Source organism: Penicillium waksmanii, assembly GCF_028829765.1.
Source record: "Penicillium waksmanii strain IBT 27052 chromosome Unknown utg000007l:1.0-4314555.0:1.0-4317578.0, whole genome shotgun sequence".
NCBI classification, from domain to species: domain Eukaryota; kingdom Fungi; phylum Ascomycota; class Eurotiomycetes; order Eurotiales; family Aspergillaceae; genus Penicillium; species Penicillium waksmanii.
In genome coordinates this window covers 3,693,220-3,714,788 of record NW_026643253.1, presented here as the reverse complement: position 1 = coordinate 3,714,788, position 21,569 = coordinate 3,693,220, and the positions used below count along the sequence as shown (strand labels likewise).

Here is a 21,569-nt window from a genome sequence, read left to right as displayed (position 1 = left end):
TTATACCAGTGAGGGCTTCTTTTTGATACCCAAAAGATTGCCACTTTTCTTGGTCTTCTTCACTCTGCTAAAGGATGATGATGAAGGCGGGGGCATCGAGATCGACGCGGCGGGCTTAGGTTCTGTTGATACAGGAGCTGCGGCTGGGGCGGGCTCCTCCCCCTCCTCGTCAACAATGCGTTTAATTCTCTCCCCATCGGCGGTCATGAATGCCTTGCGTGCAGCCTCTTCATCCTCCTTTTCAGCCTGCAGAAGTGACTCGTCTACCTGTTCATGAATAGAGTCGAGGGCTGCCTCGTCGTCCTTGCCTTCATTCCGTGCAATGCGCGCATTTCGAGTACGGATTTCGTCCAGCGCATCCGCAATCGCCATCTCCCGCTTCGAATCGTGCATCTTCTCCTCCAACTCGGCCATCTTATCGCGTTCCTGTTGTTCGTGTTCGGCATTCTCTTCGCGTTCCAATCGGTCGAGGGTTTCTTCTTCGGTTTCATTGTATTTTCCGGACTTGGAATCGCGCCATGGCTCGAAGTTCCGCTTAGCACCCTTTTCGCATTCGTAGTCCATGTTCTTTGGATCGGTACGAAAGGTGATCTCTCCGCTGCATCGTGTGCAACGGATGAAGAAGCGGTAGATGGGGATATTGAGGTATTTTTCTTCGAGGGTTTGTTTGCGGGCGTTGAATTTACGTCCACGGTAGATATATTCGCCACAGTTGGTGCATTTCATAGGGAAAGGTGCCATCAATCGGACGGTGATGACTTTCGGGCCCTGCTTGCGCAGGTGCTTGGGTGTGCGCCCGATCGCACTGGGATCGAAATCAGGTGGGTAGTATTTCGTCAAGACTTTTCGCTCGGACATTTTGGCGGGTGGTTGCTTTAGTTGGTGGGAAGAAAGCGAAGAGAGTAAGGCTGGGCGAGGTGATGGGAAAGTTGCTCGATGGCCTTCGAGGTTCGATAAGAGGAAGAAGTGGGGCAGGTGGGATTATAGCCAATCATAATAGATGATATACTGCTGTGCTACACCGCCCCTAAATCTACATTGCTTATCATCACCTGATATGGATCACGTGCGTGGTTGCTGAGACGAAAGGCAGTGTCGATGGGCGAGCAGAAGTCAAAGGAACTGACATTTGTGTTCTTTCAAGTCTCTTGGTCACGGATTTCATGTCTCTATCGTTTGAATCTAATCTTTCATCAGTTCACACGGCTTTCTAATCTCGTCACTGTGGCGGCTCCGTGCACGGGCCATTTGTTTTGTCCACTGCTCGACCCGCTCATGCGAGCAGCACCGCGCAATTGTCAAATTCTCCGAAGGCGGATTGCTGGAGTTCAAGCCCACCGTCTAGCTCAAGCTTGTTCTTTCTGGCCTTGACGCGTCTGATCCGTGGTCATGGAACGGTACCTGCGCTCCTGGAGACAGGACGCGTTGAATCGCGGCCAGCATGATTCCGCCATCTACATCGGTGACAAGGTTCTTGCGCTCACCAGTATGCCTCCTGTCGCGCTCAAATCCCGGAGTTAAATACTGACTGTTCGCCGTGAAGATAGTGACTCGGATGCCTTTTGGCTGGCACAGGTCCACTTCTCCAACAATAACTTCACTCGTGCCTTAGCCCTCTTATCCCGCAAAGACCTCATATCTCGAAGCACCGCCTGTCGCTACCTCGCAGCTCATTGTTACATCAAACAGAGCCAATTCGATCAAGCCTTGTCGATACTGGGCGAGCACAATCCTACCGACCTCGTTCGAAACAGCAACAGTCGGCGCAAGATCCAACATCTCAATGGCCAAAGCCATGTCACAATGCGCAATGGCAAGCACCCCACATCACGAGCCGAGCGAGCAGAGGAACGAGAAAAGGAAGATGCGAACAATGTCCGATTTGAGGCCGCAATGTGCTATCTACGGGGCCTTTGCTTTGCAAAGCAGAATGCCTTCGACCGTGCCCGTGATTGCTACAAGGATGCAGTGCGGATTGACGTCCAATGTTTCGAGGCCTTCGATCAATTAATGAAGAACTCGCTCATGTCACCAGCTGAAGAATTGGAATTTCTCGAATCATTGGACTTCGACTCAGTCTCCTCGCCTGACCCCGCTGTGGCTCAAGAGGCGGCCGACTTTACTAAAATGCTCTACACCACCCGTCTCTCCAAATATTCTGCGCCAAATATCCTATCCGATGCGACGGAGACTCTCTCTACACACTACAATCTCGCTGAGAACCCGGATATCCTGCTTGCGCGTGCCGAAGCCCTCTTCACCCAGTGTCGCTTTGCAGAAGCCCTGGAACTCACATCCTCCATCCTTTCTACATCTCAATCCAACGAATTAACGACCACAAATAGCCCAAGCATGGCTGCCCACAGCCACCTTGGGCATGCCCCTGGAGTCTATCCGCTACACCTGGCCTGCCTCTATGAAACTGGAGCTACTAATGCTCTTTTCTTGCTCTCGCATATGTTGGCGGATCATGCCCCAGAAGAACCATATACATATCTTGCCATCGGAGTCTACTACCTCTCGGTATCGAAAATCGCCGAGGCCCGAAGGTTCTTCTCCAAGGCTTCTCTACTTGATCCTCACTCCGCACCCGCTTGGATTGGGTTTGCACATACCTTTGCCGCTGAGGGTGAGCATGACCAGGCAATCGCTGCGTACAGCACAGCTGCACGACTTTTCCAAGGCAGCCATCTCCCACAACTTTTCCTTGGAATGCAGCATCTTGCGCTGAACAACATGTCACTCGCCCACGAATATCTTTGCGCTGCATATTCTATGTCAACAGGTTCTCCTGCGAGTAATGCTCCTGGTCTTCCGGGTAGTTCACCATCCAGCCCCCTCGGAGGCGATCCTCTCGTGCTGAACGAGCTTGGTGTTGTCTACTACCACCAGGGTAATCTATCCAACGCCATTGAGCTGTTCCAGCAAGCCCTAAAGCTGGCCGGATCTCTTCATTGTGAACCGGGTGCCTGGGTCGCTACTCGTGCCAACTTGGGCCATGCACTACGCCGAATGGGCCGTGTTCCGGACGCCCTTCGTGAATTCGAAGAGTGCTTGCGTGTTGGTTGCGGAGGAACAAGCATGGGTTACTCTCCCTTTTTAGGTGGTGGCGCAGGAGGCTCCGCGGCCGTTGCTACAGCATCTGGGGTAGGGGGCTATGAAGATCGCGGACTGGTTGGGTCATTGCATACGTCGCGTGGTTTGCTGCTCCTCGAGCTTGGCCGGACTACTGAAGCAGTGACAGCCCTGCACGAAGCCGTCCGTGTCCTAGGGTGCCAGTGGCGGTGGTGACGCTGCTGGTGGCGCAGGAGTCGCTGGAACACTGCTTTCCCGAGCACTCGAAATCTGGGCTTCAGAAGGCCATCAGAAGGATCGTAGAGCCATGGAAGACGGGTCACGAACGTCAAATAACCGAAACTCCAGAATCCGCGGCAAGGATCGGATGGATGAATCGCGTCGGCGTGCACGCCCGGATACGTACACAGAAGAGTGGACGGATGAAGTCACACACGCCGCGACACCAGACACTGCTGCTTCGAACGCCACTGCGGAGGCAAATGTCGAGATGGAGCTGGATGAGGAGGCGGACGGTTTGTTACGTCGGGCTCTTGGTCGGATTCGACCCAGCCGTCAACGGCGTCCAGCTGAACCGATGACCCCGGAGATGAACACTGACGACACGCCAGCGCGCAGTCGTGGCGTAAGGTCTGGTCGGAGCCAATCCCGACAATAATTGTCCCTGAAAACTACCTGGGATAGAGCGATCTGGTTGGGGGGGGTTTTTTTATTGAAGCATTTTGCAGCCGGCGTCGAGAGGGAAAATTGGGCAATGGTTATTTTTTTTTCCGGGTGTTGAAACTCGGGAGGCATCTGCATGTTGATACCAGTGCAGCACAATTTACTACAACAAACAACGGCATTCAAGTTTACAGCTAGAATAAGATGTCTGGCCTTGAGTCTACCTATTGTGTTTATGCAAAACTCCCAAAGTAAGATAGATCAAGGCATTCATTATTTGGGTTCGCCATTCAGCATCGAATCCAGCAGCCGTCGATTCTACGCTTACAGTGGCGCCGCAAAAGTTTCCAACCGCATATTGGCCATCATGATTTACCGCCTTCTAATGGCAGACTAGTAGCTACCATCTTTTCTATCTTATTTGAGTTATGTACTCTTTGGAAACTTTGCGGCGCCACTGTAATTTCTCCAATATCCAACCCTGACAACGACCATTAGAGTTCAATGTGGGCCGTTTCCGTGGCAAACAAGCCTTGTACCGAGATTGGGAACTTTGTAGCCTTGCGTTAGTATGCAGAGTACACATTGAGAAAATGCTTCTCTTTCGCTCTAGCTTATTGGAACACCGACGCTAAGACGAGGACTGATATACTCCAGGGCTCTTTTAGTATAGGCAGCGCATACCTAGGTACGGCAATGACGGGTTCTTGATATCCATGTTTCCATTCGACCGCATAGAGATCTACGGAGCGAAAATAAAATGTCACGTATGCTGCTGGGCGTACATATCCCTCGTAGTAGGGGTGTTAATAATTATTAGTATGTGTTACAATATATGGGCAATACTTTTGTTGGTCGAAGTGTTCCTGTTGGCACCTGTAATTTTAGTTTTTTTTTTGTCGCGTTCCTCACCCATTCATTGGCTTTCCCATTTCAACATTCTTTAGCCATATAGCTGCCTGGAAAATACTAGCACAACACCTCGTCCACGACAGTGTCAAGAGTATTTGTCGAATACTTGTATAGCAGACCAGTCAAATTCGCTTTATGTTTATGGGCGATGTGACACGATTGAGTTTGATGATTGATTGAATATGCTCGGCGCACTGTCCAGGTGTGATCCAGGGGTCAATGGTCTCATCATTTATCGTAGGCACATGGTCTGGAAGCTCAAGATTAAAGTTCTCAAAGGTCTTGATAACCTTTTTCAAGACCTCAAACTCCTGCGCTAGTTACGGAGTATAGTAGCGGTAACTCCTTACTCTGTACTCTACTCTCCACAATGTACGGAGTACTACTCGTACTCCGTAGAAAGTACAGTATTCACACGTTGGCCTGTGGATCCTGGTGGATTCGATTGGGGGGGGGGGGGGGAGGAAGAGTACGAGACTCGTGGACCGATGCCCATTGTAAGGTAGTGCAATGCTCACTGGATGCACTAACAATGGAGTATAAGATACTCCTGACAACTTGAACTTCCAGTTATGTATTAGAGATTTCAGATATAAAGGGGGTCTTAGCTTCATCTGGTAGCCCTGCGTTGGCAAAGTAACTTGAAACAATCACATTGTTCGACATCTTATATTATGAATCTACTAAAGCTAGTGTTTTTTGAAATCGCGATGCCCTAGTTCAAGGCCCGCAGAATTGGATAACAAAAGCCCGCTAGTCATGAGTAAATCGTTTTGATTGGACCACTTGGGCATCTTACCCTTTCGACCGGAACGAGTGTCGATCTTGTTGAGGCTCGAAACCGCCCGGCCAATTCGCCTAACAACTCGCCGCCATTCGTCCCTCCCTGAAGACTTCAAGTCATCGGTTTTCTGCAGGGGACACACTTGATCACGAGGGATATTTCTTAGTCCGTATTTGAAGCCACAATAGTCCGGGGTAGTATAGGGCTGTGGAGAAGGTGGAATCAACATTGGCTGGGGCGTCGGCTATCCGGGCAGGGTAGCGTATATGCAGGGCAATGGCAATGGCAATTTACGGTGTGAAGTAGGTACTAGTACTCTGTGAAGGGTATAATTATTATAATATAATTATAGTAGCAGGGGCCAAATAAGCGAGTGGATCAGAATGTGCAGGGCTATGCAGAGATATGCGGAGTCAGTGCATATGCTTCTCCCTCGAAATGGGAAGGGGAAGCGGACACGGGGAATTCATTGGGTGAGGGTTGTGGGCGTAGGCGTTGTGGTTGCTGGGCGTTGCCAAGAGGGCAGGGCACTGGCATGGAGAAAACATGGAAAACATGGAATAGTAACGGAGTACGGAGTATACTGCGTCGTACAACCAGTATTTCACGAGCTCGTGTTAGGCTGACTTTTGGGGGCCAAAAGCTGGGGCTGGGCAAGGCAGACTTGGTACAGTACGTAGTAGTGTACATAGTGTATCGTATACAGTGTCGTATCCTACAGTATATAGCCACAACTACTAGTATCTATAGACTATAGACATAGAGTATAGACATAAACTATCTAAGTATTCATGCTGATACTATCTACTATATAGTCTACAGTATACCTACCGGCATACTCAAATATACCGTACCTGGTGCCTCTTGTACCGTACCGCCCCATGACGCAGCGACCCACGCTGAGGCTCTTTCGCCAATCGACCGCGCCCAATCCAGCCGATCCCTCGGGAGCTTGTCAATCCTCCCAAATTCGGCTTCGTTTCAGGCTCCCCCCCCTAAACTCGCCTTCTTCCTTTCTTCCCCTCTACATCCCCCTCCTCTCCACCCTTTTCCCCCCCTCCCCCCAATCTCTCCATTTTTTCTTTAATCTCTCCATATTTTATTGTCTGGAGTATGCGGTCGTGATCTCTGGACCGATGACCGCGGCATATTCTATGATGCGACCGCGACGCGGTCTATCGCTGCTGTGCATCATCGCGTGCCTCTTCTACAGCATCATTGTCGCCATCTGGTATGGTGTCAACTCTGACCGCGATTACATTCACCCTCTCCTCACCCAACTCATCCCCGCGGGCCATTGTGCCTGTCAAACCTCGACAACCTTCCAATGCTCAACCTGTTTATCCTGCCCTGAACCCGCCCTACAATTACCCACCACCTCAACTTGGAATTTCGAATACCCTCGTGATGCCCGCAACGACGCCTTAGAAAAGACACAATGCAAGGTCGCATTCCCAGGACTCTTCGAGGATGTTGCGCGCGGGAAGCGACATTGGCGTTCTCAGGGGGGGGGTCTCGTCACCGAGGACCTCGACGCCATTCAACTCCGATCCGGCATGGCTCGCGCCTTCATCTCTCAGGGCAACCTCCATGTCGTCGCCGCGCGATCCATGGGTGATGATCACCGAAAAAAGATACTTGGAGTGTTGAGTTCGATTCACCGCGCGCTGGTCGCTGACCGGGATCGGGCCGACCAGCGTGACATCGAATTCGTCTTTTCCGTGGAGGATAAAGTCGAGGATGTGACCAACTCCGAACGCCCGGTTTGGGTCTTTGCTCGCACTCCGACCGAAGAAGGGGTCTGGCTGATGCCTGATTTCAGCTTCTGGGCCTGGGATAACCCTACCAATTACATCGGGCCTTACGACCAAGTCGTCGATCGTATCCAGCGACTTGATGTCCCCTGGAATGAGAAGAAACCCCAACTTGTCTGGCGTGGAAAGCCCAGCTTTTCTCCGAAATTGCGCCGGGCGCTGATCGAGGCCGCCCGGGATAAGCCATGGGGTGATGTGAAGCAGGTCCAATGGTCCACGGGGGCCAACGTGCTCAAAATGGAGGACCACTGTCGTTATATGTTTATTGCCCACGTCGAAGGTAAGCCTTTCCCCCCCAGATGGGCACATGCCCCAAAGTTGAGGTCTATGGTTGAAGGAGGGGCGCTGACTGAATCTGTAGGACGTTCGTATTCCGCATCCCTGAAATACCGACAGGCCTGCAATTCCGTGATTGTGGCACATAAACTCCAATACATCCAGCACCACCATTACCTCCTGGTCTCCGAAGGCCCCCAACAAAATTATGTCGAGGTCGAGCGTGACTTCAGCGATTTGGCCGAGAAGATCGAGCCGCTCGTGGAAAACACCTCCGCCGCCGCACGCATCGCCCGGAACAGCGTCAAAACATTCCGCGAGCGATACCTGACCCCAGCCGCCGAAGCGTGCTACTGGCGACAATTGTTCGATGGATATAGCAGTGTCTGGAATAGCACTGTTAACCCTTGGTCGACCCGCCACGGCAGAGAGCGTGGCTTACGATACGAGTCCTTTTTGCTCCTGGAAAGTCCGCAGCAGCTCGAGTTCCGAGCCGAAACCTTTTCAGCCTATTTCTCATAATTGCTGAAGCGCCCTGCTCTTTCGAATTGAAAATATAGAAGCCACGACATAACTACAACCCTTGCATTAATGATAATCTACACATCACCTCGCCCTCACCTTCACCTTCACCACCACCACAACCAGCATCACTACACCATACCACACTCCCAGCGACTATGGAATCGCGGGATTCGTTGGAAGGGGCCCGGAGACCGGATTTGCTCCCGGGCGCGGCGTTCAAGCGCGCACTTTGTGATACCACAGCGACCCTTTTTTATATATTGCACAGAGATACCTACAAATACAGTGACGAGGTCCATTGCTCATACCAAGATCTTTCAGAGTAGATTAGATCGCGCGCGAGAGTAGACTCTAAACAGGCTATTCCTTGGTCCTGCCAGTGGGTTAGGGGTCGTCACCTTGGCCTATAAACAGTGAACTAAGCGTGGAATAGTAGTTAGTAGTACTAGGTAGTAGTACTAGTAGCTTTTGCAGCATACGTGCCTCTCGGGAAGGTTCCGATATTGAGATACGCTTCAAGTTTTACTGGTATATACAGCGAAAGACGTGGCCCGGGGGTTCCAGTTGATAGTAACTATGGTTCCTGCATTAGCCAATACTAGTATCTTCCAAATTTCACGCCATGTCATCGTGCAAGCAAAGTATGATACTGTACTTTAGCTCTCCTTCCAGCGTAACCTCGACAGAATCTAGTCATCACACCACACGATAGACGGAACCACGGGACCCTGTACTACACTTCGGGAGGTACTACCACGACTGTCTCCCACTACCTCACAAATACTCCAGTATGAGCAGTTTATGAGCCGTGATGATGCGATCGAGGCTGGTACCTGGTACCCTAGGAACTTCGAATCCTGGTACCTAATCGTTTTTACTACTAGATGCTCCTGCCTCTCCCTTAAGTTTGTAACTTTTCCTATCGACTTGCGCTGTTTCCATCCCATCACTCACTCACATTCGCTATATCTGCTATCTCTCTTCGTCCCTCTCACTCTGTCTTCGCCCAATATGGAAACGGAGCTCAAGGAGCCAAATCAAATTACCAGACCAGGAGCACTCTCCGGACCTGGTCGAGATATCCCCAGACACACGTATCCCATTAAACAGGTCCAAATCGAATCTCCGGACGTCCGAGCAGACGTACAGGATGTCGACTATATCGAGGAAAATGTACAGTCTCGTGTATCGAAACCACTTGTAAGCCTGGGCTCTGGGTCTGCTTTCATTCCGAATTGATATCCTTGGCTAACTATCTGATATAGTGGGCATTGATCGTCCTGACCATCCTTTCCTCCACCTTTCTCTTCTCACTTGACAATACCATAGTTGCAGATGTGCAGTATCCAATCGTTGAACGGTTTGGGGAGGTGGGCAAAATGAGTTGGCTCGGGGTAGCTTTCGTTCTATCAGGCTCGGCCACCATCATCGCCTGGTAAGTTCGATCTTTTTCTCTAGCTACTGCACTCACCCCAGTAGTATTTGCTACTAACCACTATCGATATCCACAGGGGTAAACTATTCGGCATCTTCAGCGCCAAATTCCTATACCTGTTCTCCGTTGTGATGTTTGAGGTGGGAAGTGCAGTCTGTGGTGCAGCTCCATCAATGAATGCGATGATTGTTGGTCGTGCTGTCGCTGGTCTCGGGGTTGGTGCCAATATTCAACGCTCTTCACCTCTCTCCCGATACTAATAAATGCATCTGCAGGGTGCTGGGATGTATTTGGGCTGCTTGACATTGCTCTCGATCACTTCATCAGTCCGCCAGAGACCGCAGTATATGGCTCTCACAGGAATTAGTAAGTGCCAATTGAATTTAACCAAAGAGATAAAATAAGCTGAGAAATCGAGCAGCATGGGGCCTTGGGACCGTTTTGGGGCCTGTGTGAGTATTTTGCATCGGCGTTCTGCGGACATTTTGCCTAATTGCGTTGATGGCAGGGTCGGTGGCGCATTTGCCCAGAATCGACATGCGACTTGGCGTTGGTCGTTCTATATCAACCTCTGCATTGGAGCAGCCTTTTCTCCAATCTATATTTTCTGTCTACCTCGTGGTGACCCCCAGAAAGTCACGAGCTTCCGACATAAGCTCTTACAGATCGATTATCTGGGAATGGTCTTGAATGTCGGAGCTTTTACAGCCCTGATCATGGCCATCAATTTCGGAGGGAATATTTTTGCGTGGGATTCTGGTCGAGAAATCGCGCTATGGGTGGTAGGAAGCGTGGTCCTACTACTCTTCATTTTACAGCAGGCCTTCAGTGTCGGTACTATGGAGACCGAAAGAGTGTTTCCAGTGGACTTTCTGACGATGCCTTTGATGTGGCTTCTGTTTTGTCTTATGTGCTGTGCTGCTACATGCGTGTTTGTAAGTGACATCGATATCCTAGCAGACTTCGCTGACAACCCTCTCAGGTGCCGACATACTACATACCACTGCACTTCCAGTTTGTCCGAGGAGATTCACCTTTAGGGGCAGCAGTTGGACTGCTCCCGTTTATATTTCCTATGGTATTTTGTGGCTTGGCTAATGGTGCTGCTATGACAAAACTGGGTTACTTTATGCCATGGTATTTAGTGGGAGGGGTTCTGACTGCGCTTGGAGGTGGCTTGATGAGTATGTTTACATAGGGCTCCCTCTTAAAAATGCGAAAGCTAATCTATGGTTGAATCACAGCGACTGTCAACGAGAACACTTCTACGACACATATCTATGGATATTCGGCATTGATAGGTATCGGCGCTGGAATGTATATACAGACGGGGTTCTCAGTGGCCCAGGCTAAAGTAGCCTCGTCGCGCACATCCGATGCAGCCTCCTTTATTGCTCTGGCACAGAACCTCGGAATCACTCTCGCTTTGGCCATTTCCGGTGCCGTTTTTGAGAACCAGGCCCTTGACGGCCTGCAGACTCTGATACCCCAGTATCCTCGAGAGACACTTCGCGGAGCAATCCTCGGCCCAAGCAGTGGTCTGCTGAAACAGCTACCGGAGACAGTTCGCAAAGAAGCACTGCATTTAATCGTCAAATCAATGTCTCACACCTATTATCTTGTTGTGGTTGCGGGGTGCCTGGCTGCTGTGGGATCTCTTTTCATGAAGGTATATTTCTCTCAGCCATCAATTGGAATTGACTCTAAACTTAATATAATAGAGAGAACGCATCTTTATCCAAGCTGCCAGTATGGGCTAATCATATGAGGACTAGACCCTACAGAAGAGATGGTTTCCCGATACTCTGATAGCTTTAGATGTCTAATTCAGGAGCGAGATCCTGCAATATTTATGGAGGAGCAATGACATACACGTTAACCACACTCTTAGTTACAATGTATTGTATCCAACAGGGAGCCTGATAACAGTGCTCCATACTACTTTTCCATCTATTGTATTCGCAGCGTAGGGAGCTAAAGTCCCTCGAGAAGATAGGACGAGAGCGTAAAACCATACCAAATGGTTGCGACCAGCGAAATCGCATTGAGATGAATGGACATCGCATGGTTGAATGTGAATGCCTTATTTGCCCGGTGAAACTTACCCTCATCATCAGATTGATCGCCCTGCTGCTTCTCCTTAGTATCTGAAATCTCGTCAGCCCAAGAATCCGTTGTAAACGCAGCTCTCACCACGGTAGACTGCCTGAGGAATCCTCACCATGAACAGCCTTCCTCACCAGCGACGCCGTCGTAGTCCGAGGCCCATAAACCACCCAATTCAAACCCCCCGTCCCCAAAACAACAAGTAATGGCCCCGCGCTCCAAAGATCGTTCATCAGCGAGATAATACTATAAGGCGGGTGCGTTGCGGCGGTGAGAACCACCAATCCAACTTGCGAAGCGAAGTATACGGGAAAAACGCGTTTCTGTAGCGTGAGAAACTCCCGCATGGGGAGGTATTTGAAGCATAGCTTTGTATTGACGAAGGTCTGTTTCGTTGCGCGAGTAGAGTGAACGGGTTAGTCTAGGCCCTTGGTGTGTGGTTGGAAAGGTAGAGTAATTACCTGGTAGAGCTGCGTGCCTAGTAAAGTGCCGTATGCGAAGAGGTGGTAAGGGAGGAGGTGCCCTATTGTCTGCAGTAGGCGTACCATGACGAGGAGAGGATGGGGTAGAGGATGGGGTAGAGGGAGCTTTCAAATGTTGATTGGACACAGCGAAGGGGTGGTAGTGTTCAAGTTGGGAGAAGCGTGAGGGTGGTTGGGATGCAGAGAGGAAGTGAAAGTGAAAGTGAAAGAGAAAGTGAAAGTGAAAGTGAAAGCGAGAGTGAAGTCAGGTTGTACGGACGAGGAAGAACCCTGGAACCAATCCAGGTGGACGAAAATGGCTGCCTGGCGGCTGACAGGCCGTTGCACATTTCACTCGCCGACGGGTATTTCGAATTCGAACTTGAATTCTAATAAGCATACTAGCTGCCTTTTGCTTTGGAAATACAGTTTGTGTTGGTTGTGATTGGGTGACGTTGGCGGGTGTGCGGGATGTGGCGGAGTGACGGAGTGACGGAGTGACATGCCCTAATTGGATGCCATGCGCACCGCTAGTTGCGGCCTTCTGACTGGTGAGATATAGTATCATTTTCGCTTCCATCAGAACCAGATACTAGTAACTTCCAAGGCTCGGAGAGAGAAATATCCGATGAGATTCGAGCTCTGCTACTACCTAATACTTACTACGACACGGGCCCAAGGCATCATGATGCCAGTGTACTCCAAAGCCTCCCGAGGAAACATGAACCACTCGGCGGCAAGTCGAGACATATGTGCCATCAAGGGCTCAGGTAAATAGTATCTCATGATTTCTCTCTATGGTCAAGATCCCATGACTCAATGTCAGTCATCAGTGATCGAATTGGGGAATTGGTAACAGGAATTAAATGAAGATTCATCATCAGTATCGCCAGCAATAATTGGTTCACGGGATCCGAAATTGTTCGGCCGAGTCTATGGAGTACGATGGACTTATTGCTCTCAACTAATTGCGGTAAATTAATTAAACCAACTTCCCTAAGAGCTAGGGCTTGTAGTCTCTAGCATGGTACTGTAAGGCTCGACTTGCAAAACTGGCCGTGCTTTTCGACTGTGGCAAATACCTCTCACAAGAGGGCAGTTTATTGTAGATAGGTTTGCTCCGGTGAGCCGTATAGTATTATAATCTATGTTTGGCAAATCATCGCTATCGTGGCTGCAAAATGGGTACTACATTGTGCAACTTTTCCATGTTTTGTGGCTGATAAGGAGGAGGCCACTCTTGCTGCCAAGGAACAAATGAGATTTTGAATCAAAGAAAAGAAGGATAAGTACAGTTAGATGGTCGGGGGATGAAGGATAGTTGGGCGAGGTTACACATTTCAGGTGATCCTGGGGCTTGTGCTTTGGAATCATGCGCGATGGCGAAACCATGGATATATTAAAGCGAGAATTTTGGTAGTTGGTGTCGATATTAGTATTCTGTATACGGGATGGAAGTCTCTCAAAAGCCAATAAGCTGATAGTATCAAGGAAAAGTCACGATGACAGCAGGGTCTGTAACCATGCCATGCAGTGTTGGTTGCAACACGTCAACCCACAGTCCTGATTCCACTGGAGGTATCAATTGCTATCCAAATACCATGTAGCCAGCGACTCAAACAGAAAAATAGAACTTGCAGCTGTCGTAACCCCAGAATACCCCCCACCAGTAGCCGGAGGCATTGTCGCACAAGGTATTTGTCTCTCCCTTCTAGTCCACAGTTGAGTGAAACCGGATGCTCCGCCATCTTTTGTCACATTGGGATCTCACATGCATGACATCGGGACAAATGAGGACGCTCTGAGGGCCATCCACATGGCATCACAAGGTTCTGGCGGTCTGGGCTTCCCTGGTTTACATACGCCGAAGAGACGCCAGGACACGGTCAACATAGACCCGCGCTACCAGAGTATTGGCTACCACTCAAATAATCCTGAGACAGGGTGACCTTGAGTAGTTGTAAAACCTTAGTCGATGGCCATTTATCCCACTTCGTGGTGGCATCAATCGAAGTCTTCGCTCTTAGCCACAACTTTGCTTGGCCCCAATTAAATATCCAAGTCTCCCAAATCTGTGCTATGGTAATATACATTGCGGATTATGCTATAACTCTTTTAGGAAGGAGCATCTGTCATCTTAGATTGATCGATGGGTTGATTGATTATAAAGCAAAGTACAGCTGCTGGGACGGCCATTATTCTGGCCTTGCCAGGAACTTGGATGTGCGGCATATTGAAACCATCAAATTAGAACCAATCCATTTCTTTCAGGTTGGATTATTCAACTTGGACAAAAGTCTACGTATAGTTTGCACAAAGTCCAATATCAACTTTCGATTCATGTTCGGCGGTGCCCAATGTAGCATGATGACGCTCGCCCGGCTTATTGTGAACACCATTGCTATAAGGATTTGGCTGGGAATGCTGGGAATAGCCCTTAGTTACCAAAGTAGCAAGACTATAACAGCACTAAGTGTATCTGGAAAGATCATCTAGAATATGGGCTTCCCACGCTATCCTCATGATTCCAACCTCATGTGCTACGCCACATCTCAAACCGCTGGTAGCCGAACCCATCCAGGGCACACACCGTATCCAGTGACTGGATAATCCCAGAACCAGACCTAAGATGTGGATGCACTGATGGAACAAACTTGGCGTCATAACGCATCAAATGAGAGTGTATGACGAGCGACACAGGAAACCTCTCCACCCAGGGTGAGCCAGCTGAGATGCACGAAGTGGCATGGACCCGAAGTATCACGCGGCTGAAAGCCTTGATCTCAAGTCCTTGCCAATTGTGTTGCGAGAAGACTTCTGGCTCTCTTCGTGCTGTCGTACAGATGCGTGTCACGGTGAGATTGACTCCAGTCGGCAATCTTCTTTCGTCAGTGTTTCCCTCGTGGGTGTGCATGGAAGCCTGGCCCGTATAAAGACTGGTATTATGACCCCGGGTGGCCAGTGCCGATCTCCCTCTGCATGTTATAGCACCTGAAGATAGCAAGTTGGGAACTTCATCTCATCCCTCGAGCAATAAAGAGCTCTATCTTAACGACCCATGCACAATAATTCCAAAATGAGAGCCGAAATTTCATCCAAGTCCACAAGCAATGATGAGACACCTAGCCAAAAGCAGGATCCTTTAGAGAGACGACGGCTGCAAAATAGACTATCGCAAAGAAATCACCGTTAGAAATCCAGTGCGAATGATACTGCGGCACAGTGGAGCTGATATCAACTAGGTCGAAAAATCAGAGATCGAATCGCCAAACTCCAAGAGCGCGTGATCGCAAACGAGCTTCGAGCTGCAGCTGCTTTAAATGGCTGGGATCAGCCCTATTCTCCTTCTCCGCTTCTATCACCCCGTCACGTATCCCGCCCTCAGAATGACCTCCAAGTCAACTCCCGCGACACATCACCTATGGCCACGGAACCGCCAACGCCTTTTACTCCTTCATTCAACATCACGCAAACATCTATATGGCCTGGTGATTTCAACTTTGCGCAATCCTCCGGGTGGATAACTGGAGATATACCCTTGACGGTCGATGGTGGAAGCTTTATGAATGACACCATGTGCTACACGTCGTCGGAAGGCTGTATATCTACCGGCATACAAGTACCAAAGGGGATTTGTCATGAAGGAAATCTGATGTACGATGCATTTTCAGATCCAAGTCTAATACATACAAATCTAAACAATGGAATCCAAGCGAGCCAGTCACTCTACTATGTTGCGACAGGTGAGTCGCCAATCTCGAAGATATATGCTCTTGATGCGATGCTGACATATAGTCTTTCTTAAAGAGACCTCCTTTCCACAGATTCTGCAAGCTATGAGAATTATATCTCCCCAGACAAAAATAATTGTCCTCGTACCGCCAGAGCCCGCATCAACCTATCCATCTCCACCTCCCTCCCTTCTGGGAAGCAATGTGTTAGATGGAATTCCGTCTCCGCAGGCAGGAATTCAAAGCCCGGCATGCCAGTGTCAATCCCAGTCCGCTCATTTAGCTCCAAATAATGTGCAAGCCCTCTCCCGATGGACTGCCCCTGGATCCTTTTCATCGGGTTGCCCTTCGCATAAAATCTCAACGCCATCTGGGGGAAGCTTTCCAGGAATCAGGTGATAGAGATTGACAAGAGAATAGTTCTCTTGTAAGAAGTGAAATTATGCCGAAAGTATCCGTGACTTCGTGTTCGGATAATTATAGAGACCGTAAGGACGGTATAACCTAGAAATATATCGAGAAAAGGCTTATTGGACAACTACTGGGGAAGCTAAATGATTGACAGAAATATGCCGAACACCTTCAAGATCTTTTAATTTTGTACATACTCTGCTTAGTTCCAAGATGTGTCACCATAGAAGCTAGCGAAAGGCTATAAACCAGCTGGTTGGAAACCTGTAATGAGTTCCTCCCAGAACATATCATCGATTCCTAGAAGGAAACTAGGGTCGGGCCCCATGGCAAGAGCAGGGTCATGTTGTGCAAATATTCGGGGGAAGTATTGATTGAACCAAGTCTGAACTCTCCTTGTCTTCATTTTGATCCGGTCAACCTGCTCATCTGAGCCACCGTCTCCTAGCCAATGAGCGCGTGCGAACGCATTGCCTTGATCTGTCTTCTGTGTGACCAACTCAAGTATTTGTGAAAAGTCAAGTTCTGTTCGAACCAAGTCTACATCCCAGCCTTCAACTTTGGATAAACATAGACGAGATGCGATGAGCAGACCATACGCCAAAAGACCCCAAAGGGCGTATGACGCAGTGAAGATCATATGATCTGGCATGGAGAGATATACTTCGAATAATGACTTTGTCGCTGCAAGGCATTTCCACATTGTATCTAACCGCTGCTGCCGGGCGCCAGTATTTGCATTCTGCCATAGAGGGTCGTAAAGTCCGGCCTCATAGAGAAAGATTCGCGCTGCATGAACATGGATAAGCCATTGGCCTAAGCAAGTGTCAGTAGCTGCATAGGTAATAATCTAAATTAAGGGATAGTCTTACAATTTCCGTTGAACTTGGTTGCTGATTGCGTGAGATTTGTTAGTTGCTGTTCTAGATAGCGAATATGCATTGTGATCGGAGCCCAAGAGCTGTGAGGTCCTTGTGGATCATCGAACGGTGCTACCTGGGCAATTTGTTCGACCAGGCTTTGTAAACGAACATGCAGAACCAGTAACTCATCTGCTGGATGCTTTCCCGTTTCGACCAGGATTTGCAATGCCTGGTTTAAATGCCGGCTGTACGGTATTGCATCAACACGTCGAAATACAGCAGATGCCCTAAGTCAGGATCAATCAATTAGCAATTGCCCACTAAATGGCGTTGGTCTCGAAAAAACGAACACAGAGGTTACATAGAAGCAACCCAATAGAGTCCTGCGGTCTTCATTATCCATGCGATTGGTTTCTTCTGCAAATCCATAGCTTGATCTTGATGCGTCAAATATTACTGTGCGACGGTCATTTAGATGAGCTGGTTTATCAAACCCGAGGTCTGCAAGAACTGCAAGAGCAAGATGGAGAAGGTTCGTCATTTGAGGGTTTGCCTTAAGATGCCCATGATACCTATAGAGACGGATCAGCTTCATGAGTTATGTTATTCTTATATGCCAAGGTCTTTTACCAGGCAATGGAGATCAGCAAGGCCTGCAGGATATCACGAGTTTTCTCTCCATCAATCAACAATCGCTTAGCGAACTCATCGGTCAAAGCCGCGCCTCGTCGAATCTGAAGAGCTCTATTTTGATAGGAAGCTGCCACTATCATAGCCTTGAAAAGGCAGGGATGATTGTGTCGAAGCACTGACGCCGGTTCGTTGGGAGGCGTAACAAATGGGAAGAAAATGCTCAATTCGCTTCGAAAAATAAAGCACAGTGCTTCCGCTGTCTCGTTCTCTGGCCAAACATCGTGACCGGACAGGATAGATTCCACTGGAAGAGACACGGGTGGAATTGAGTTATCTGCTTTCTTGTAATTGACTGATTGAGCACCTTCGAGCTTCTCGTTGGTTGTTAAGGTGGATCTAGGGATGTCATGTGGTGGAGTTGAGACAGGCAACGGGTCTTCATTCTGTCGCTGAGAATGAATGTTATTCATCAAAGAGTCAATCTGTTTCTCTAGCTTATCGAAGCGACTAGTAATATTGTTAGAAATCAAAATCTGCATCACTGAATTTTGACAGAGCTAACGAACGTTCGAGGCAGAGGGCTTCTGCGCCTGCGAGGCTCCTGCGGAACACACTGTTTACTCAATCGAATACATCTGATTTATAAATGTCAGCGGCGCTTGTAATACGTGAACCATTGCGACTAGAATCGGACGCAAAACATGCCGTTGACATTTGGGCGAATCGGTGGGATCATAGATGCAGCGGACCTTGGATTGCCGACAGGCTAGGCACGCATGGGCGGAAGAAGCGCGACCGCTTGGCTGACGTTGGCTCATAATGCCGTATTTGATTTAGTATGCCTTCCACCTGTCCGATAGATGGCTTGTTCAGGAGGCTTGAGAGTGCAGATGGAGATTTCGGATATCTCGGACACGGAGGCGGGGCCATGCCCCAGCCATGCAGAAGTATCATTGGCCCACCATTCTTCGCCGCAATCTAGTTTGTACATATTCAAGACCGGCAATTTGTACTAGTGGTGAAAAGGGATAAGAATAGTATGCAAGGTGGAGAACCGTGATATATTCAAATTTTCTTTTTGGAGAGATGGACTGCTCAAGGAGCAGAGAATAACAGCTAATTTCCTGATAGCTACTAGTAATAATGCACCATCCGCGACGCTGCCGAGCCAGCGACGTCTAGTGTTCGGTAACAAAATTAATATAGACCACAAAGTCCACTAGCGGTCGTCACTGGGGATTCCTAGTATACTTGACATTATTTCTCAGGAATTTTGAAACGCTTAGGAAGAACCATGATCCTCCGAAGGAAGCTGGTGACAAATTGCAATAGACACTGATCATACAAAACTGATTTTAAATTCACATGCTATTCGCTTGATGTTTTTTTTGCCTATTTCGTTTCACAATCTGACCACATTGACACAAGGAATTGAAGGCTGAGCACCAACACTTGAATCAGCAGTAGATCAAGTAGACAGACCCAGCTTAATATTGAAGAACATGAGACATCCGGGCTGCCCTCATGGTCTAATCAAAATGAATGCGCCATAGCTCACGGTCGCAATCTGTCTTATAACCAGTTCGGGTATGGAGCATGGCAGTGTTATCGCTGATCAATAGATCACCCTTCTCCCACTCAAAATAAAGGCAGACCCGAGGATCATATAAGACTCGATCAATAATATTTACCAAGCTTGGATGATCATTCTCGATTGTCACATCACATGTGGAAAATTTGGTCTTGGTCGAATCCCACGGCTGGTGCCAGCGCAGACAAGGTAAGCCTGAAATTGGGTGCGTTACCGTCAACGGTAGATGGGTCAATTTCGCGTCCCAGAAACCATCATTATCCATGGCCCAAGTAATATTCTGAAGACGTTCAGAAGTCCATGGAAGTGGTAGATATCTGAAGAAGAGTCGCGAGCTCGCGAAGAGTGTGTACCCGCTTCCTTTCGGTGCGGTGGCGGGACAAGTGAAGAATTGATAGCCGGGTGGTCTCTGGACTTTCTTTTTCTCTCCAGTCACAGGGTCATCAAATTCCTCGAATTTGAACATGCCATCGAAATGCATGGGCATAGCCTCATTCGAAGTAACGTTGTTACCCATCTTGTCTGCGCGTCCGGCATCACGCACCTTCTGGATAACACCAAAGCTCCATGGGAGAATGGTTCCTAGCTCCGAAGCCGCCTTCACATATAGCTCTTCCTCAAGAGTTCCTTCAAAGCCGCGGAGAATTACCGGCGACATGATGTTGGATAGCTTGCGGACTTTGCTCATGGGAAGGGCGCTGATAGATGGAGTTGGATTAATGTTGTCAATGTCGGCAGGTCGTATGATCAATCCGCTCGGGTATAACTGCTCAAATTTGACAGAAACGCCATCTTCGACCCAATTGAATATGTCAGACTTTTCTCGAAAGTAGTATGGTTGACCGTTTCTATAAACAAGGTCGTGTGTGTCACGAACATCCTCGGCATGGACGGTTCGATATGAGCCGTCCAGGCCAACTGCCACTGATGCATGCCAAGGTGTATATCCAAGGGACCCACGGAGTTGCGGAATCAAAGAGACAGATAGTTTTCGCTCTCCTGCAGATTCGTGAATGGATAGTCGAACGTAGTCTTTCCGGTTTGCTTTGATAGCAGCGGCGAACATCTTACCGCGAACAATCATCTGGCGCGCAATCTGGGAAACCTGGGCTTGTCGAGCACGCTTCGAAAGATGAACTGTAGAGTCTTGGTGCGCGAGATCTTTTGTCAAAAATTTGATATACCCGCGATACGTCAGACAAGTGTCGTTGTCAGTTTTGATGGCCTCGTCAGGGTCAAATAATGGATCGCCAAAGACGAACATAAGTTCGCGACGGAGGCAGCTTGCGTGCGCCAAGTAGTACGCCTTCGCAGCTTCGGGAGTCTCTGATTTGAACCAAGGATGCTCGAGAAGCTCGAAAAGGCGAATAAATTTCACATGATGGAGGCCCTTTTCCACGGCCATGTGCCGTAGGGTCTCTCCATAGTCCCAGACAGTTTCGTCAGGCACACCAAGAATATCTAAACGCGTTTGGTCAGAGACAAGAACATTCTGAGAATTTATGCTGGGTCCTACCGTTATAGACAAGTCCGTCAGAACTGATGTATACGTCAGCACCAGGCTCGTATACTTTGCCGATGTTGTCGCAAAGCCCGTTGAGATGTGACAGTGCCAATTCTTCACCAAAGTCGGGCATCGTCCCCAGAACTTTGTCTCGCACATTTGGAGACTTGAAAGGAAAGGCGGGCAGAATCATGCGGATCGGTTCCCGTTGCTTGACTTGTTCCATAACAATGGGGACGAAGGACTCCAGTCCCTTCCACGAGCCACCAGTCTTTTCGTAATCCACCCCATAACTTTCAATAATCTTTAGAATATCGACGGCCATTTTGCGATCGGTAGAATGAATGGTAGAATCAGAAAAACATGTATTCTCAACATGGAGGCCATTTTCGTCGTGTTTTGGAGAGGCTCTGCCGTTTGCGGTAACCGGCGGATCGGCAATACCGAGGGCAGCCATCGGATCGGGGCCCATGGCATTGGAATTGTCAGTCGCTAAAAATGGTTCCGACTTTGCAACATTTATGAGAATAGAAGACTGTTCGTTTTGTTCCGCCTGGTCGGAATGACTGACTCCATTTTGGGTGGGTTTCTGTGAATATAGTAGGTCTGGAACATTTTCCGTATTGGGTGCGATGGCGATCATGGTGACCGTAGTTGAATGTGGTGGGTCACACTGATGTCTTGTTTCCTTTCAATAACGACTAGTCGAGTTTGTTTGGGAAGGAGAGCCTTCTGCTTTCTCCTTGAAGTATCTAGTACTCAGAAAATATTCCGAAACTACTCGA

General features: G+C 48.9%; 8 protein-coding genes across 8 annotated transcripts; 4 read left to right on the top strand and 4 right to left on the bottom strand.

Annotated features, from left to right (window-relative positions):
- Nucleotides 1-858, bottom strand: N7481_008228 (Saf4/Yju2 family protein; the record flags this gene model as incomplete). The annotated part of the gene is made up of 1 exon (XM_057267447.1): nucleotides 1-858. One exon carries the CDS (start codon nucleotides 856-858, stop codon nucleotides 1-3), a length of 858 nt encoding a protein of 285 aa, XP_057121648.1.
- A 531-nt stretch (nucleotides 859-1,389) lies between these two features.
- N7481_008227 (anaphase promoting complex subunit CDC16) lies at nucleotides 1,390-3,733 on the top strand (the record flags this gene model as incomplete). Its single annotated transcript, XM_057267446.1, is given in 3 exon segments — nucleotides 1,390-1,486; nucleotides 1,544-3,258; nucleotides 3,272-3,733. 3 exon segments carry the CDS (start codon nucleotides 1,390-1,392, stop codon nucleotides 3,731-3,733), a joined length of 2,274 nt encoding a protein of 757 aa, XP_057121647.1.
- A 2,837-nt stretch (nucleotides 3,734-6,570) lies between these two features.
- Nucleotides 6,571-8,046, top strand: N7481_008226 (uncharacterized protein; the record flags this gene model as incomplete). Its single annotated transcript, XM_057267445.1, has 1 exon — nucleotides 6,571-8,046. One exon carries the CDS (start codon nucleotides 6,571-6,573, stop codon nucleotides 8,044-8,046), a length of 1,476 nt encoding a protein of 491 aa, XP_057121646.1.
- A 1,014-nt stretch (nucleotides 8,047-9,060) lies between these two features.
- Nucleotides 9,061-11,244, top strand: N7481_008225 (MDR family MFS transporter; the record flags this gene model as incomplete). Its single annotated transcript, XM_057267444.1, has 9 exons — nucleotides 9,061-9,249; nucleotides 9,315-9,484; nucleotides 9,561-9,699; nucleotides 9,760-9,850; nucleotides 9,906-9,936; nucleotides 9,993-10,419; nucleotides 10,467-10,668; nucleotides 10,729-11,153; nucleotides 11,206-11,244. The coding sequence occupies 9 exons, from the start codon at nucleotides 9,061-9,063 to the stop codon at nucleotides 11,242-11,244; spliced, it is 1,713 nt and encodes a 570-aa protein (XP_057121645.1).
- A 214-nt stretch (nucleotides 11,245-11,458) lies between these two features.
- N7481_008224 (DUF4149 domain-containing protein) lies at nucleotides 11,459-12,138 on the bottom strand (the record flags this gene model as incomplete). Its single annotated transcript, XM_057267443.1, has 3 exons — nucleotides 11,459-11,631; nucleotides 11,706-11,976; nucleotides 12,052-12,138. The coding sequence occupies 3 exons, from the start codon at nucleotides 12,136-12,138 to the stop codon at nucleotides 11,459-11,461; spliced, it is 531 nt and encodes a 176-aa protein (XP_057121644.1).
- Nucleotides 12,139-15,127: 2,989 nt separating this feature from the next.
- On the top strand, nucleotides 15,128-16,181 carry xanC (transcription factor xanC; the record flags this gene model as incomplete). Its single annotated transcript, XM_057267442.1, has 3 exons — nucleotides 15,128-15,239; nucleotides 15,294-15,794; nucleotides 15,859-16,181. 3 exons carry the CDS (start codon nucleotides 15,128-15,130, stop codon nucleotides 16,179-16,181), a joined length of 936 nt encoding a protein of 311 aa, XP_057121643.1.
- A 253-nt stretch (nucleotides 16,182-16,434) lies between these two features.
- N7481_008222 (uncharacterized protein) lies at nucleotides 16,435-18,228 on the bottom strand (the record flags this gene model as incomplete). Its single annotated transcript, XM_057267441.1, has 5 exons — nucleotides 16,435-17,009; nucleotides 17,066-17,343; nucleotides 17,407-17,628; nucleotides 17,687-17,800; nucleotides 17,870-18,228. 5 exons carry the CDS (start codon nucleotides 18,226-18,228, stop codon nucleotides 16,435-16,437), a joined length of 1,548 nt encoding a protein of 515 aa, XP_057121642.1.
- A 990-nt stretch (nucleotides 18,229-19,218) lies between these two features.
- xanB (isocyanide synthase xanB) lies at nucleotides 19,219-21,427 on the bottom strand (the record flags this gene model as incomplete). The annotated part of the gene is made up of 2 exons (XM_057267440.1): nucleotides 19,219-20,741; nucleotides 20,797-21,427. 2 exons carry the CDS (start codon nucleotides 21,425-21,427, stop codon nucleotides 19,219-19,221), a joined length of 2,154 nt encoding a protein of 717 aa, XP_057121641.1.
- Between the last annotated feature and the right edge of the window lie 142 nt (nucleotides 21,428-21,569).